The sequence below is a fragment of the Euprymna scolopes genome, chromosome 35 (assembly GCF_053919585.1).
Source record: "Euprymna scolopes isolate OS-2025 chromosome 35, ASM5391958v1, whole genome shotgun sequence".
In the NCBI taxonomy this organism is placed as follows: Eukaryota; Metazoa; Mollusca; class Cephalopoda; order Sepiida; family Sepiolidae; genus Euprymna; species Euprymna scolopes.
The window spans coordinates 58,754,314-58,767,137 of NC_136516.1; the positions used below are offsets into that span (position 1 = coordinate 58,754,314).

General features: G+C 31.1%; 1 protein-coding gene across 1 annotated transcript in view; it reads right to left on the reverse strand.

Moving 5' to 3' along the window:
* Positions 1 to 1,283: 1,283 nt before the first annotated feature.
* Positions 1,284 to 12,824, reverse strand: part of LOC145259869 (aminoacyl tRNA synthase complex-interacting multifunctional protein 2-like) — a 77,265-nt gene continuing 65,724 nt past the window's right edge. Inside the window, exons 2-4 of the mRNA XM_080117744.1 lie at positions 6,520 to 6,663; positions 2,924 to 3,167; positions 1,284 to 2,209 (exon numbers count right to left, since the gene is read on the reverse strand). Coding sequence (XP_079973870.1) covers positions 1,815 to 2,209; positions 2,924 to 3,167; positions 6,520 to 6,663 — 783 coding nt within the window. The 3' untranslated portion in view covers positions 1,284 to 1,814. The remainder of the gene's footprint in view (positions 2,210 to 2,923; positions 3,168 to 6,519; positions 6,664 to 12,824) is intronic.

The window sequence follows — 12,824 nt, forward strand, 5'->3', positions numbered from 1 at the left end:
ACTTCGTCCGCGAAATAGGCAAGATGGCTGTGATACAATTGATCTCATTAAAATTAATTTTCCCCTATAAAAAAATACTTGATCAAATAATGTGAAAATTTTTATGAGAACTTAATTCCATAACGGGTACAAACAATATAATAATAAACAAAAAATAGTTTCATTTTTTAATGTCTTAATTAAACTATACAAATATCAAGTGATCACTTGATTAGTTCGATACAAATTACAGATAATTAGAACAATAAAAAATGTATTGTTTCAAATATAACTGAATCCTAAAATCAAATATTTTTTTTACATTTATTTTGAGTAATTAATAATCTTTAATACGTAATAAATGAAAGTATCCATACAATTTTTTTTAATGCCAGCTTCCATTGATTTGTTTTATGTTGCTAGTAAAGGTCTTACAGTTTTCAGTTTTAAATTGGATTGGAAACCAATTTGAAAATGGAAATGGATATCTTTTTTAAGAATAAAAATTTTTTTTTTATCATTTGCTTACTTGTTTGTTATGCCAATTTGTGGATTTATTTAGAACTCCTCAATTAAACCCTAAAAAGAAATTTTTTTTTTTTTTTTTTTGCACTGACATTTAGACTATTCTACAATATCAAGACACACTATTCATTACGGTTGTTCGTACGACCAATCTTTCAAATGATGTAATCTCAGCTTTCTCCAGATGCATTTATGCAAACTTAGGAATCTGTATTGAATTTTGAATGGAACCCTTTATTTAATCTATGGAATTAAATTGTTTTTATTCCATCAGCCATAACCAAGTAAAAGTAGTAATTCTTTATTACATTCTGGCTATATAGTGTGTACTAAAGATTTAACCATCAACTCCCAAAAGGCTGCCACATGGAACTGATTATTACTTAGCACTTTATTTACTGTCACATTTTATATATTTCAGCCTATAGTTATTAAAAATTTTGTAGTTCCCTTTTAGATATTTGCCAATTCTTCTAATTCCATCTTAGTAAAAAAAAAAAATTGATTTGGTTAACAGATTTAGTTTTTGAAATTTGCTCTGTAAATACATTTCCAGACGAAGGAGAAAAACAAAAATGCTATAGTTACAAAAATGTTTATTATTTATTTTGAAAGTTTCAAATTACCTCTCATTCTTCTTTTTAGTAAAGTAGTTAATCCGAAATTTAAATTTTTTTTCCCCATAACTAATCTTTGTTCCTTTTCTTAGTATTTTCACTCTTTTTTAGATCTCAATATTGTATTTTTTATCCAGAAAAAAGATTAAAAAAACAAAACAATTTATATTAAAAATCAAAATTATTTTTATTTGTTTCATCCATTATTTTACAGCTCGTCAGAAATAATTTTTATTTATTCTTCAACAACTTAGTTTTGTGCGAATGAAATCAGTCATTTTCCCAAGCATCTACTAAATCTGCTTTGTTGTTTCATCTCTTAAGTGAAGAAATTACAATTTCATTTTTATATGCAATAAAAATGCCATCAGTTAAAAAAAAAAAAAAAAAAAAAAAAAAAAAAAACAAACAAAAAAACCCTATTTTAAATAGAATATTTTAAATGCATTTTCCAAAAAGAACTGTTTGCCTTTGTCATTCTGGTTATAAACAATATTAAGACAGAATTTAAAGTTTGCAATGTCTTACTTACGGCAGGGTATTATTTTTTTCTCTTCAATTTTAAGAGAGAAAAATCATTGCAGCTTTAAAGAAAATGAAGAGGGAAAACAGGAAATTTAAATTTTTAATGAGATTCCTGAGAACAGAGTAAAAATGATAAATTTTAAATCATTTTTTCTGTCATCATAAAAATCATTTGTGAATTTTCGTGGCAAGTTTAAAGTATGGATGATTCTCGCAGTTTTTCCTCCAGACTTGGATATTGGAGGGCAACTTGTCCATCATTTTGGCAAAATGCAGCCCTGACCAAACAATAACATCTGCTAATGAAAGATTTTGACCAACTAACCACTTTCTCTTGACCAATGCAGAGTTAATGGTTTGAATCATTTGGGAGCTGGTTTTACTGTTTCCATTCCACAACATGAGACTAGCCAAATCTAACCAATAGTCAATCTGTGTTGAAGTTACTGGATCAGAATCATAATTAGGGTCAGCAAGTCGGGATAGATAACGAACAACGTTCACTTCACCATAAATGTAAGTTTGCTGTTCGGGATTGACCATCAAAGAGCAATCTTGACGTACTGAAAGAAAATAAAAGTATTAAGTTATTAAAAATAAACCAATAATTATTGACTGGGTTGCCATGGTTTTAAATAAATTTATTCAATATATTTACACAAAAGTTGGTTCTTATCAAGTGATTTTTCTTTTTTCTGCATAGTAATCAGATGATAAAAAATGACAGCCAAGGAAATGGCATTGGAGAATAACAAAGATATCAAGAACATTTTTTTTTGTTTGTTTGTTTATTTGTGTGTGTGCATATATTATATGTATAAAACTCATTATGTCTGTGTGCCTATCTGTGTCCATTTTTTCAGACTGCATCTCCAAGACGCAAGGTTGCAGAGCGGCGCAAGGTGGCTCAAATGACTGCATTTTTAGTGGACCACTGTTTTATATATGAAAGCTGGTAAAAATAGCTGCTAAGGGGGTCAATATTAAAAATTTTAAAAAATTGGCAAACAAATAAATGTAAAACTTCACTTACAGACCAAACATAGGATGTCAGAAGACCTAGTAATTTTTGTATATGTCTGTGTATTACTTGGACTTATAAACTTACTAGCAGAATGGCATTGCTTTTCAAGGTTGGTAAACTCGTATATGTACAAGAATCTGTTGCTGGTGAAAATACTTTAGTCTTAACATTTTTACTAAAACTGTTAATCACCAGTCGCTGATGCTTTTCAGCAAACAGTAATAAAATGTAACAAGTTAATTGTAATACTGACCGTGTTTGTAAATGAATGTGAGCAGAAAGTCATTTGTTGTGCGACAATCATCAGGTTGTCTTGCTGGCAGGGCAGATTGAAGCAGTCTTTGAAAAAGTGGAAAAGGAGCTTCCTTCACAGTAGAATGGACAAACACGGATACCTTCACTTTAAATAGCTGGGAAAGTTGTTCATAAAGTACCAACAGAGATAATGGCATGTAACTGGGATCAACTCCAATCACAAGATCTTGAAATGCAATTTTCTATAAAAAAAAAAAAAAACAAAAAAAAAAACAAAAAAAAAACATTAATTTCTAAATGTATCATCATTGATATTTTGCTTATACTCTTAATTTTGGAGATTTACTGTTTCCATAAAATGATCCTATTATAAAAATAATTTACTATCGGATTTATTACAGGAATCATTTCTTGCCTTACAGTCATTCTTTGTTCATATGACATTATTTGCTAGATTCATCCACCTTCACTTTGACAATTTAACCCCACCTTCACCAATATTTGTTGTCACCTTTTTTTTTTTCTCTTTTCTTTGTGCTGGCTAACTTGGGTTCAATATTTGGTTTAAGCTTTTAATTATTTTTGTAAATGTAATTTTTTCTTGTTTATATTTTAAATTATTTCTTTTATCTTGACTAGAGAGAAAGAAAAAAATGTAATTTAATAACTGTTTTTTTCTAACTTCTACTTGAAAAAAATCATAATTGTAGATTTAAGAGAAAATTTAGATTTTCGAATGTGCATAAAACAGAAATAATGAAAGAGTAGATTACAATAAAATTATATGCTGGATAAGCGAATAAATATGAAAACTGAATTGTACAAATGGATAGAAAAAAATTCTTATCAACAACATTCCCAAGTTGAAGCATTGGCAAAAATGCTGGGAATACAAATGCAGTCATCATCAGAAAGCAGAACAGAGCAATGTAGGAGAGCATTAAAAGAAAAAACACAATGAAAGTAAAAGATTGATAAATTACTGCAAAGGTTTGTGTTACGATAACACAATTTAAATGTGAATGGAGATCAGAATGAACAAAAATTCAAAATTTTACAAATAAATATGAAATTTAAGAGAAACAAAAATCTGAGAATGTTACATTTCCTCTCTTGCCTAGTTGTAAACTTTATGCAAAATTTCAGAAAAATGTAATAAGTAGTCATTGAGTATTTTTGGAATGACCGGACAAGGGTGAATTTTAAGGTCCAAATCCGACTAAGTCCGTGGACCAAAAAACTATATATCTATAAAAATGAACGTGTGTGTACATTTCCCTACGCAATAACTGTCAATTTTAAGTCTACAGACTCGAAATTTGATATACAGGATACTGAGATTTGGGAAAATCTTTGTAATCCGTGTTCGGCCAGAAATTAGATTGTTAAGGGGTCAAAGTTCAACGAGAACTCTACCAAACTCCTCCGCCAATTTTGGGTATAAACAATTGAAATTTTAGATATAGGTTCCTTGGACATGGATCTAACTTAATAACTTCATTTGAGCCCAAAACAATAAATGTTAAGGGGGTCATAATAGGGATCAAAGTTTATAAAAATTTGACCTCTGCAGTCTTTACCAAATTACTCAGATAATTTCTGGTCTAAACATTTGAAATTTTACATAAAGGGTATTCAGAGATAGGGTAAGCTTTTTAATCAGTTTGGGTCAAAAATTTGAGCTATATATATATATATATATATATATATATATACATATACATATCTACATATATAAAAGCGAAAATGTATGTATGTATGTATGCTTTTCCTCGATGTCCACAAAAGGCTTCTTTCAGAGAAGCGCTTGCTCGGTTCACAACTTAAAACTTTTTATATCATCTATAAATTGTAATATCTCAGAGTTACCCACGGAGCTCGCCTGTCTATTTAATTTTAGTGACTTTCAAACGTTAATTATTCGACATTTCCCCGCATCGGCACGCGTTACATTCGGTTTTCGATATTAAAAAAAGCGAAACTCGACTCTAATAACAGGCCGAAAGCCAGTTGTCTCAAGAGAGCTAAGTAACGTTTGTTCAATGTCAACTTCGTCATATCAGACTGTAGCTTTCATTTCTCTCCTCCTAATAAACAGGGAGCGGTTTTTTAAAAACAAACAAACCGATTTATTCACCTCATTTAAAACTGTCCCGCACAAAATGCTAACTGCTGAATACCTATCGCCGTCACGTCAATCAAAAACGCGCACCTGTTTTTTTTTTTTTAAAACACTTTACTATTTTCCAACTGTGCGTCGTGAAGGCTTTTTTTTTTTTCACATTTTCGGGTTTTTTTCACATACCCCGAAAAACACCTGGGCAACGCCGGGTACCCCTCGCTAGTATATATATAAAACGAAAATATCACGTCTAAATGATAATATCTATGATTTAACAACGGGGTTGCCTGTCTATTTAATTTGCCTGACTTTGAAAAGATAAATATTCCACATATTCGGATCGCCGCATGTTGGTTTTACTTTTCAGTATAAAAACAGAAACCGGATGTAAATGTCACCGTCAATTATACCGCAGTAAAACGATTTGACCTCATTAAAAACTAGGGAATAGCGACATTAACTTTTTACTCGCTCTTACATTGACTGTCGCTGTAGCGCAGGTGTTCAGGCTTAGCCTATGGGCCTCAAGGCGCCGGTTTCAAGCCGACCTGTCACCAAACTCCTTCCCTTATTTTTTTTCCATTTTTTAAAATCGCTGATTTTTAATCTTATTTGTTAATATTTAAACAGAGTTAAGTTTCCTTTTTGTTCTTCTTTACCCCCCCCCCCCCCCTAAAACGCCCACATCTACAAGCACCCGGGCAACGCTGAGCTGGTTTGACGGTGCTTAATTAAAACCTACATCACTCCTGGTTTGACAGTGGTCGTAACAGCAAAGACATCACGTTTTTTAACTCCTTCACAGTACGGGTTCAAGCCTGCCTTCCTACTACCACTTTTTTTCTTTATCTTTGCTCAACATACACCTCCAAACACCCGGGCAACGCCAGGCTGAAATGCTAGTACAGAATAAAGTGAAATAGGGGAAAAGAAACAGAAAAAGGAGGAATTTAATGTATAAGATAGGGTAAAAAATCTAATTAGACTTTCCTATTACACTAATTCAGACACAAAAGAAACATATGAAACGCATACATAATACATTCATTGATTTCTTCAAATAAAATAGAAAACCCGGACAGAAAATGAGCCTTAAATGAAAAGTTGTTGAAAGAGACAAGTATCAGAGAAATAAAGAAAATTACATGTATTCCCTGAGACTACATATCAGATTAATATATAAATCATTCATAAAAACCACCATAAATGGAAAGGTACAAAAAGAAGAAAATTTAAACTAAGGAGGAAAAAGCTGAACTCTGGGTGACCGCTTTGAGTTTGGTATTTGAATAAATCACAGAAATTCTATAGAATGTTTGCATTTTTAGTAATTCAACCAGAAAATTTTTCTCTTTGAGGGATATTCGTAAGTGTTTGTAGCAAACATTTAGATGTCTCCAGTTTTGTCATTGAAAACAATTATTAACAGAATAGGTTTACAAAGCAAGAAAAAGGGAAACTATTTTACTTACCACTAATGGCCCATTTGAAATTTGTTCTATTCTGGCCATTTTATTGTCACTAGTTTTCGATATTTTATCCAATTCATTTTGGATGTTGTGAAGTCTAGCAAAAATAGCATCTTGTCTGCTTTCAAGTTCTTTAAGTGAATCCGTCTGAAAGAAAGAATTAAATTCTTTAAATTTAAAAAGAATATATTTCTTTTTGCTCTATTAGCAAAAAAAAGAAATATATTCTTAAATATAGATTGTAATAAATTTTTGGTTGACAGATGAGATTAAGAACAGGAACAATATAGAAGATCTTAAGGTGGGATAAGAGGAATTTCGAAAAAGGTAAAAACAAACTATCATACAAAATATTTAACAGAATTGGAACAAATAAAAAAAAAATGAAAATTGAGATAAAAAGAACGGGAGATGAACAAAGGTATAACAAAGAAACCAAATATTGATTTTGTAGAATTGAATATTTCAGTTGAGTGATTTTAATTGAATACAAAGATTGTTCTCAAAAGAATATAAAGTATCAATTGCATGTATTAATCCTATTAAAAATAAGTCATACTTTGTTTTTATTGTTTATTCACTCTTGGCTCAGTTAAGAAGGGAGAGAGAGCAAAGTAGACTACATCCTTTTATATCATTAACAAAATGAACAATTAAATCTATGATCAAAATTGCAAGTGTAACATATTAATGTGAAAATTTGAAATCTAAGAAAATACTATTTTGCAGATGATGCAAGGATTATTCAGCTTGTACACTCACCAACATATAAAGATTTAAATATAGGTTTTAATTTGAAAATGTTAAAAAGAAAATCTACAATTGTGTATCAAAGATTTTTTTAACACTATAATGGTATTCATTACTTCATCTGCAAAAGAATATGTTTTTGTAGGAATCATCACTAATGAAATAAGTTTCATTATTACTCTCCGCTTCAAAACATGTTTGAGTACAAAAATATTAAAAACAGTAAGGTTCATCATACATGTGAAAAAAGAAAACAAAAACACAGTCACCATCTATATATAAAAGCGAAAATTTATGTATGTATGCTTTTCCTCGACGTCCACAAAAGGCTTCTTTCAGAGAAGCGCTTGCTCGGTTCACAACTTCTTAAAACTTTTTATATCATCTATAAATTGTAATATCTCACACTTAACCATGGAGCTCGCCTGTCTATTTAATTCTATTGACTTTCAAACGTTAATTATTCCACATTTCCCCGCATCGGCACGCGTTACATTCGGTTTTCGGTATAAACAAAAAGCGAAACTCGACTCTAATTACTGGCGGTAGCTTTCATTTCGAGACGAGACGCTCCCCCTAATAAACAGGGAGCAGGTTTTTAAAAACAAACAAACCGATTTATTGACCTCATTAAAAACAGTCCCACACAAAATCCTAACTGCTGAATACCTATCGCCGTCACGTCAATCAAAAACGCGCACCTGTTTTTTTTTTTTTTTTTTCACACTTTACTATTTTCCAACTGCGCGTCAAGGCTTCGTTTTTTTTCACGGGCACCTGTTTTTTTTTTTCACATTTCGGGTTTTTTTCACACACACCTACAAACACCCGGGCAACGCCGAGTACTCCTCGCTAGTCTATAAATATAAAAGTGAAAATGTGTGTATGTATGTGTGTGTGTCCGCTAAAAACTTTTGACAGACAGAACAAAAATTCACAAACTTGGTATCATATTGAAGCTCCATCCTTCGCCCGAAAAATATCGAAAAATTGGCCAAAAACGTTCATATTTTCACTCCGAAATCAACAATTTTCTACAGGGGGGGGGAAAGGGGTTAACAAAAACCGTCCTCTCGTGACAACGACCGGTTCTACGCATGCGTCAAATGACGTCATGACCTGATTTAGTTTAAATAGTTGAAGAACTGACTAAATTTCATGTACGTCGTGTAAGGTCAGTTGGTTAGGGTGTTGGTTCATTATCTAAACATTTTGGGTTCGAATCGTGGTGTGAGATTTCTTTTTTTTTTTTTTTTCGATTTTTTTTTAAATTTAAGCTATTTTTACGTAACGTTCGTTTTTTTTTTTTTTTTTTTTTACTTCGCTTATTCTTAGGTTTTCATTAACACCCCCAACCGACCATACACACCCAAAAACACCCGGGTATCCACCGATTTTTTAAATTATAATATCGAAACAGGCTTATTTAAGCCATTTTTCACATTTTTTTTTTTTTTTGGGGTTTTAACGTTCGTTTTTCTGTTTTTTGTTTTGATTTTTACATTTAACATCGTTCGTTTGCATTACGTTAGTTTTTTTTGTGTTTTTTCTCTCGATGTTTTGATTACCCCCCCCCCCGGGTACCACCCCGCTTCATTTTTATGTTTTCTTTTTTTTTTTACTTCGCTTATTCTTAGATTTTCATTAACACCCCCACCCCTCCAAACAGGCTTATTTAAGCCATTTTTCACGTTTTTTTTGTTTGTTTTTAGTTTTAACGTTCATTTTTCCGTTTTCTTTTTTTTCGATTTTTACATTTAACATCGTTCGTTTGCCGTACGTTAGTTCTTTTTGTGTGTTTTTTTCGATGTTTTGATTACCCCCCCCCCTCCACTCGCTTAAGTTTTAACATTCGTTTTTGTTTTCTTTTTTACTTTGCTTATTCTTAGGTTTTCATTAACAACCACAGGCACCTCCAAACATTCGGGCAACACCGTTTGTTTTATTTACCGCGAGTCTGTTCGCTTCTTCTTTTTTCTTTAATACGAAAAAGCTAAATGCACATGCGGCGATCAAAAATTGTTGAATATTTATCTTTTCAAAGTCGGGCAAATTATTGACAGGCGACTCCAGTTGTTAACTTGTAGATATTATCATTTCATGTAAGTATAAAAATGGAGAATTTAGTTTAAAATGAAAATGAAATGGCATAGGCGAAATTCGAACCTCGTAATCTAGTTTAGAAATAGATTACGTGTGAGAATTTAAAAATGTAAAACAAAACATTTGTTTAGAAATAGATAAATATTTCAAGAAAAGAATGTGAGCTGTCAAGTTTATTATGAAATTTTAAATGGAAAGAATGCAGTATAAGATAATGTTTTTAACATATTGAATATAGGTTAAAATTCCTTTTGAGAAATAGGAAAAGTTTTGGACACGTATGTCAAGGACACGTGGAAGAATGCACATGTTTTAACATGTGTATGACGTCACGGAAAATAGAAAATTCTAGAATAGAGAAAAACTTTAGTTAGAAGAAGACAGTCAGTGAAAAAACTCAGAGGGATTCAGACGTCTGGAAGCGAGACGTCACTTCAAGAAAAAATGTGAAACTTTGAATTCTTGATGATGGAATCACGGCCGTGTGAAGAATAAACCATTATGTTTTTGTAAAGCTCGTCTTGTGTCTTAAGATTCCTACAGAAAGGTAAAGTCCAATTGTATTATGTATTTGTGTTAATATATGTCTTTACATACACGTCTCAACATCTTCATGTCTACATAATGTCCGAACTGTCTGAACACTATATCCCTTCACTCCAAGAGCTTTCTTCTCCTAATCTACACAAGCAAAGAAATGAACATTTTCATATATAAGAATCTCTCCTAACAGGAACTATCTATCTAAGTCTCTCGTACAACAACTTATACAACTTCTCTCTCTCTGAGTCTTACAACATCCCTCACTATAATAAGACTCTTTCTAAGCATCCCTCACTAAGACTCTCCCTATATAACCCAATATGCAACACACACACACACACACTTTTGCTTTTATATTTATAGACTAGCTGTACCCTGCCACGTGGTGCTGTAGCTCAAATGGTGTAAATGGAAAAAAAAAAAATGCATGTATCTAATGTTTAATTTTCTAATATTTGTGGATACACAATATTCTTGGTGGTTCCAGTTTCAGTGCAGATGAAGAGATTGCCTAGTTTGCCGACTCCAGAACACGGAACATATAATTGCCTATGTCAGAGACAATTTTATCAGGGCTGTCATTAATGAATATTAGGAATAATACAGGTCCAAGGATAGATCTCTGAGGTACATCCACATTTATCATTGTTTAGATGTACGAATGTAGAGGATTCTACTCTTATTTAAGATGAATTTTATTATTTTAAGTATTCGTCAAATGATACTGTATGATCTAATTTCCCAAGAAAACCATTGTGCCAAGCCCTTTCAAAAGCCTTGGACATATCTAGGGCTACCGTTCTACCCTCCCCGGCTTTGTCCAGTGTATGGTATATACATTCAGAGATTACAGGTAGGATATCTGCAGTAGAACAGGCTTGTCTAAATCCATATTGTCAGAAGTTTAGCAGCTATAAGGTAATGGACGCGAGCTTATATATATATATATATATATATTAGTGTTGGGACGATTCCTAATTTTTATACGATTCCGATTCCAGGAAAATATTGATTAACGATTCCGATACCAAGTACGATTCCGATTCCGAGGGAATTTATTGTTTTGAAATATACCAGGTAGTTTTATACTTATGGTCGGTAGTTCCCAAATATGTTCCCTAACTTTGGAAGAAATATTTTATGTCTACACCGTCGTGTTTTGGTTTAAATAAAATTATTATATAGTAAACTAAACGGAAAAATTAGCAAAATTTATTTTAGAGAAAATTTATTTTACTTAATTGGAATACAGAAAAAAAAACTCAAAGAAAATAGAATTTATCCTTCAGAGAAAAAACAAATAAAATAGAATTTATATAACAGAACAAAAACAAGAAAATTAGAGAATAAATACACACGATTCATTATTTTGGTCCTCATAATTAACAGATTTAATGAATTAAATAAAAAAAATATAGCGGAAGAGAAAGAAAATATATACTAATTAAATATAAAAAAGATAAATATTTGATTTAATAATTTATAAATGAACGTGCGTGATGAAAAAAAAAACAATATACCACGTGACATGGCGCCGTAGATACAAAATAACCTTTCCAAAGTTAACGACCATATATGAGAAATACCATTAATCGAAAGTTTTTGTGTTTTATACCAAAAGGTAGGTATAGCGAAAAGTTACAATTAAAGGAATTTCAAAAACGATTTTTTGTTTAGCTATTGATAGTTGTATTTGTGACGGCAGTTCTTCAGACCTCCATAATTCACAAGGAGTAGTTAACACCTATTATTTTTTCTTACTTTTTCATTGCTTTTACACGTTGTTTCTAACGTGAAGAATAAGTTTAGCCAAACTAATTTTGAAATAGGGTATATCAAAGGAACACATATAAAAATGATACCACTATAAAAAACAAATGAAATATTAGATAAAATTGAGCAAACATAATTATCAAAATTACAGGAAAAGATAAAAAAAAACAAACAAAAAATGGTGAAGTTTGTTGATTGAAATGAATTATTGAAAGAAAATTAATTGAACTAATAGAAATGTTAAATAAAAAAATGTCACATTTCAATATTTTTTTTAATTAAATTCTCAGGGTTGTCGAAATTAAAAATTAAGTGATTTTTTTTATTAGACTTCTTTTTTTTTTTTTTTTAAATAAATTGAAAAATAAATGCAATTAAAAAAATTTAATTGATAATCGAAACTTTAAAAACATTGAAAAATTACTTATCTCACAAATTAACGTCCAATAAAGTAGATCCAGTCTTCATACAGGAATTTGGTTATAATAAATATATATTTCCCAAACTTCAAAATTAAATTTTTTTTTTTTTTTTTTTGAGAGAGAGAGAGAGAGAGAGAGAGAGAGAGAGAGAGAGATTTAAAATCGCCGGGGAGTGCCATCTAAAATTTTAAAGAAGTAAATTTTAGGAGTTTAGTGCCTTTCAAAGACGGTTATCATAATTTATTATCATCATTTAATTTCCTTTTTTTCCTCCCCCACCCCACCTTTCCACGTGGTTCAGTAGTTAACCAGTGCTCCTGTTGCTGTCAGTCAGCTATCTTTACCTAAGTTTTAATTTCTAGTTAAAAGAATTTTTCATGAATGGAATCAGCATTTTTAAAAATTATTTTTTTAGTTGTATATATTGTATTTACTCTTTGAAGTTAAGGAGGGTTTAAAAAAATGGTGACACCTAGATGGTGACGTAGGCAAAAAAAAAAAAAAAAAAAAAAAAAAAGACACTGCGATTTCGACCCTCACTAATAAAACTGCTCTGAGTGACTAGTTGGTAATTTTTGTTCCTTTTCTTTTTTATTTTGCTCCTCCAATTTATTTGGATGCTTCATAGTTAAATGTTTTAACATGTTGGTTGTGGTCATGTTAGATGGTTTTATTCCTCGCGATATTTTCATTTGACAGACTTTGCAAATGGCTTTC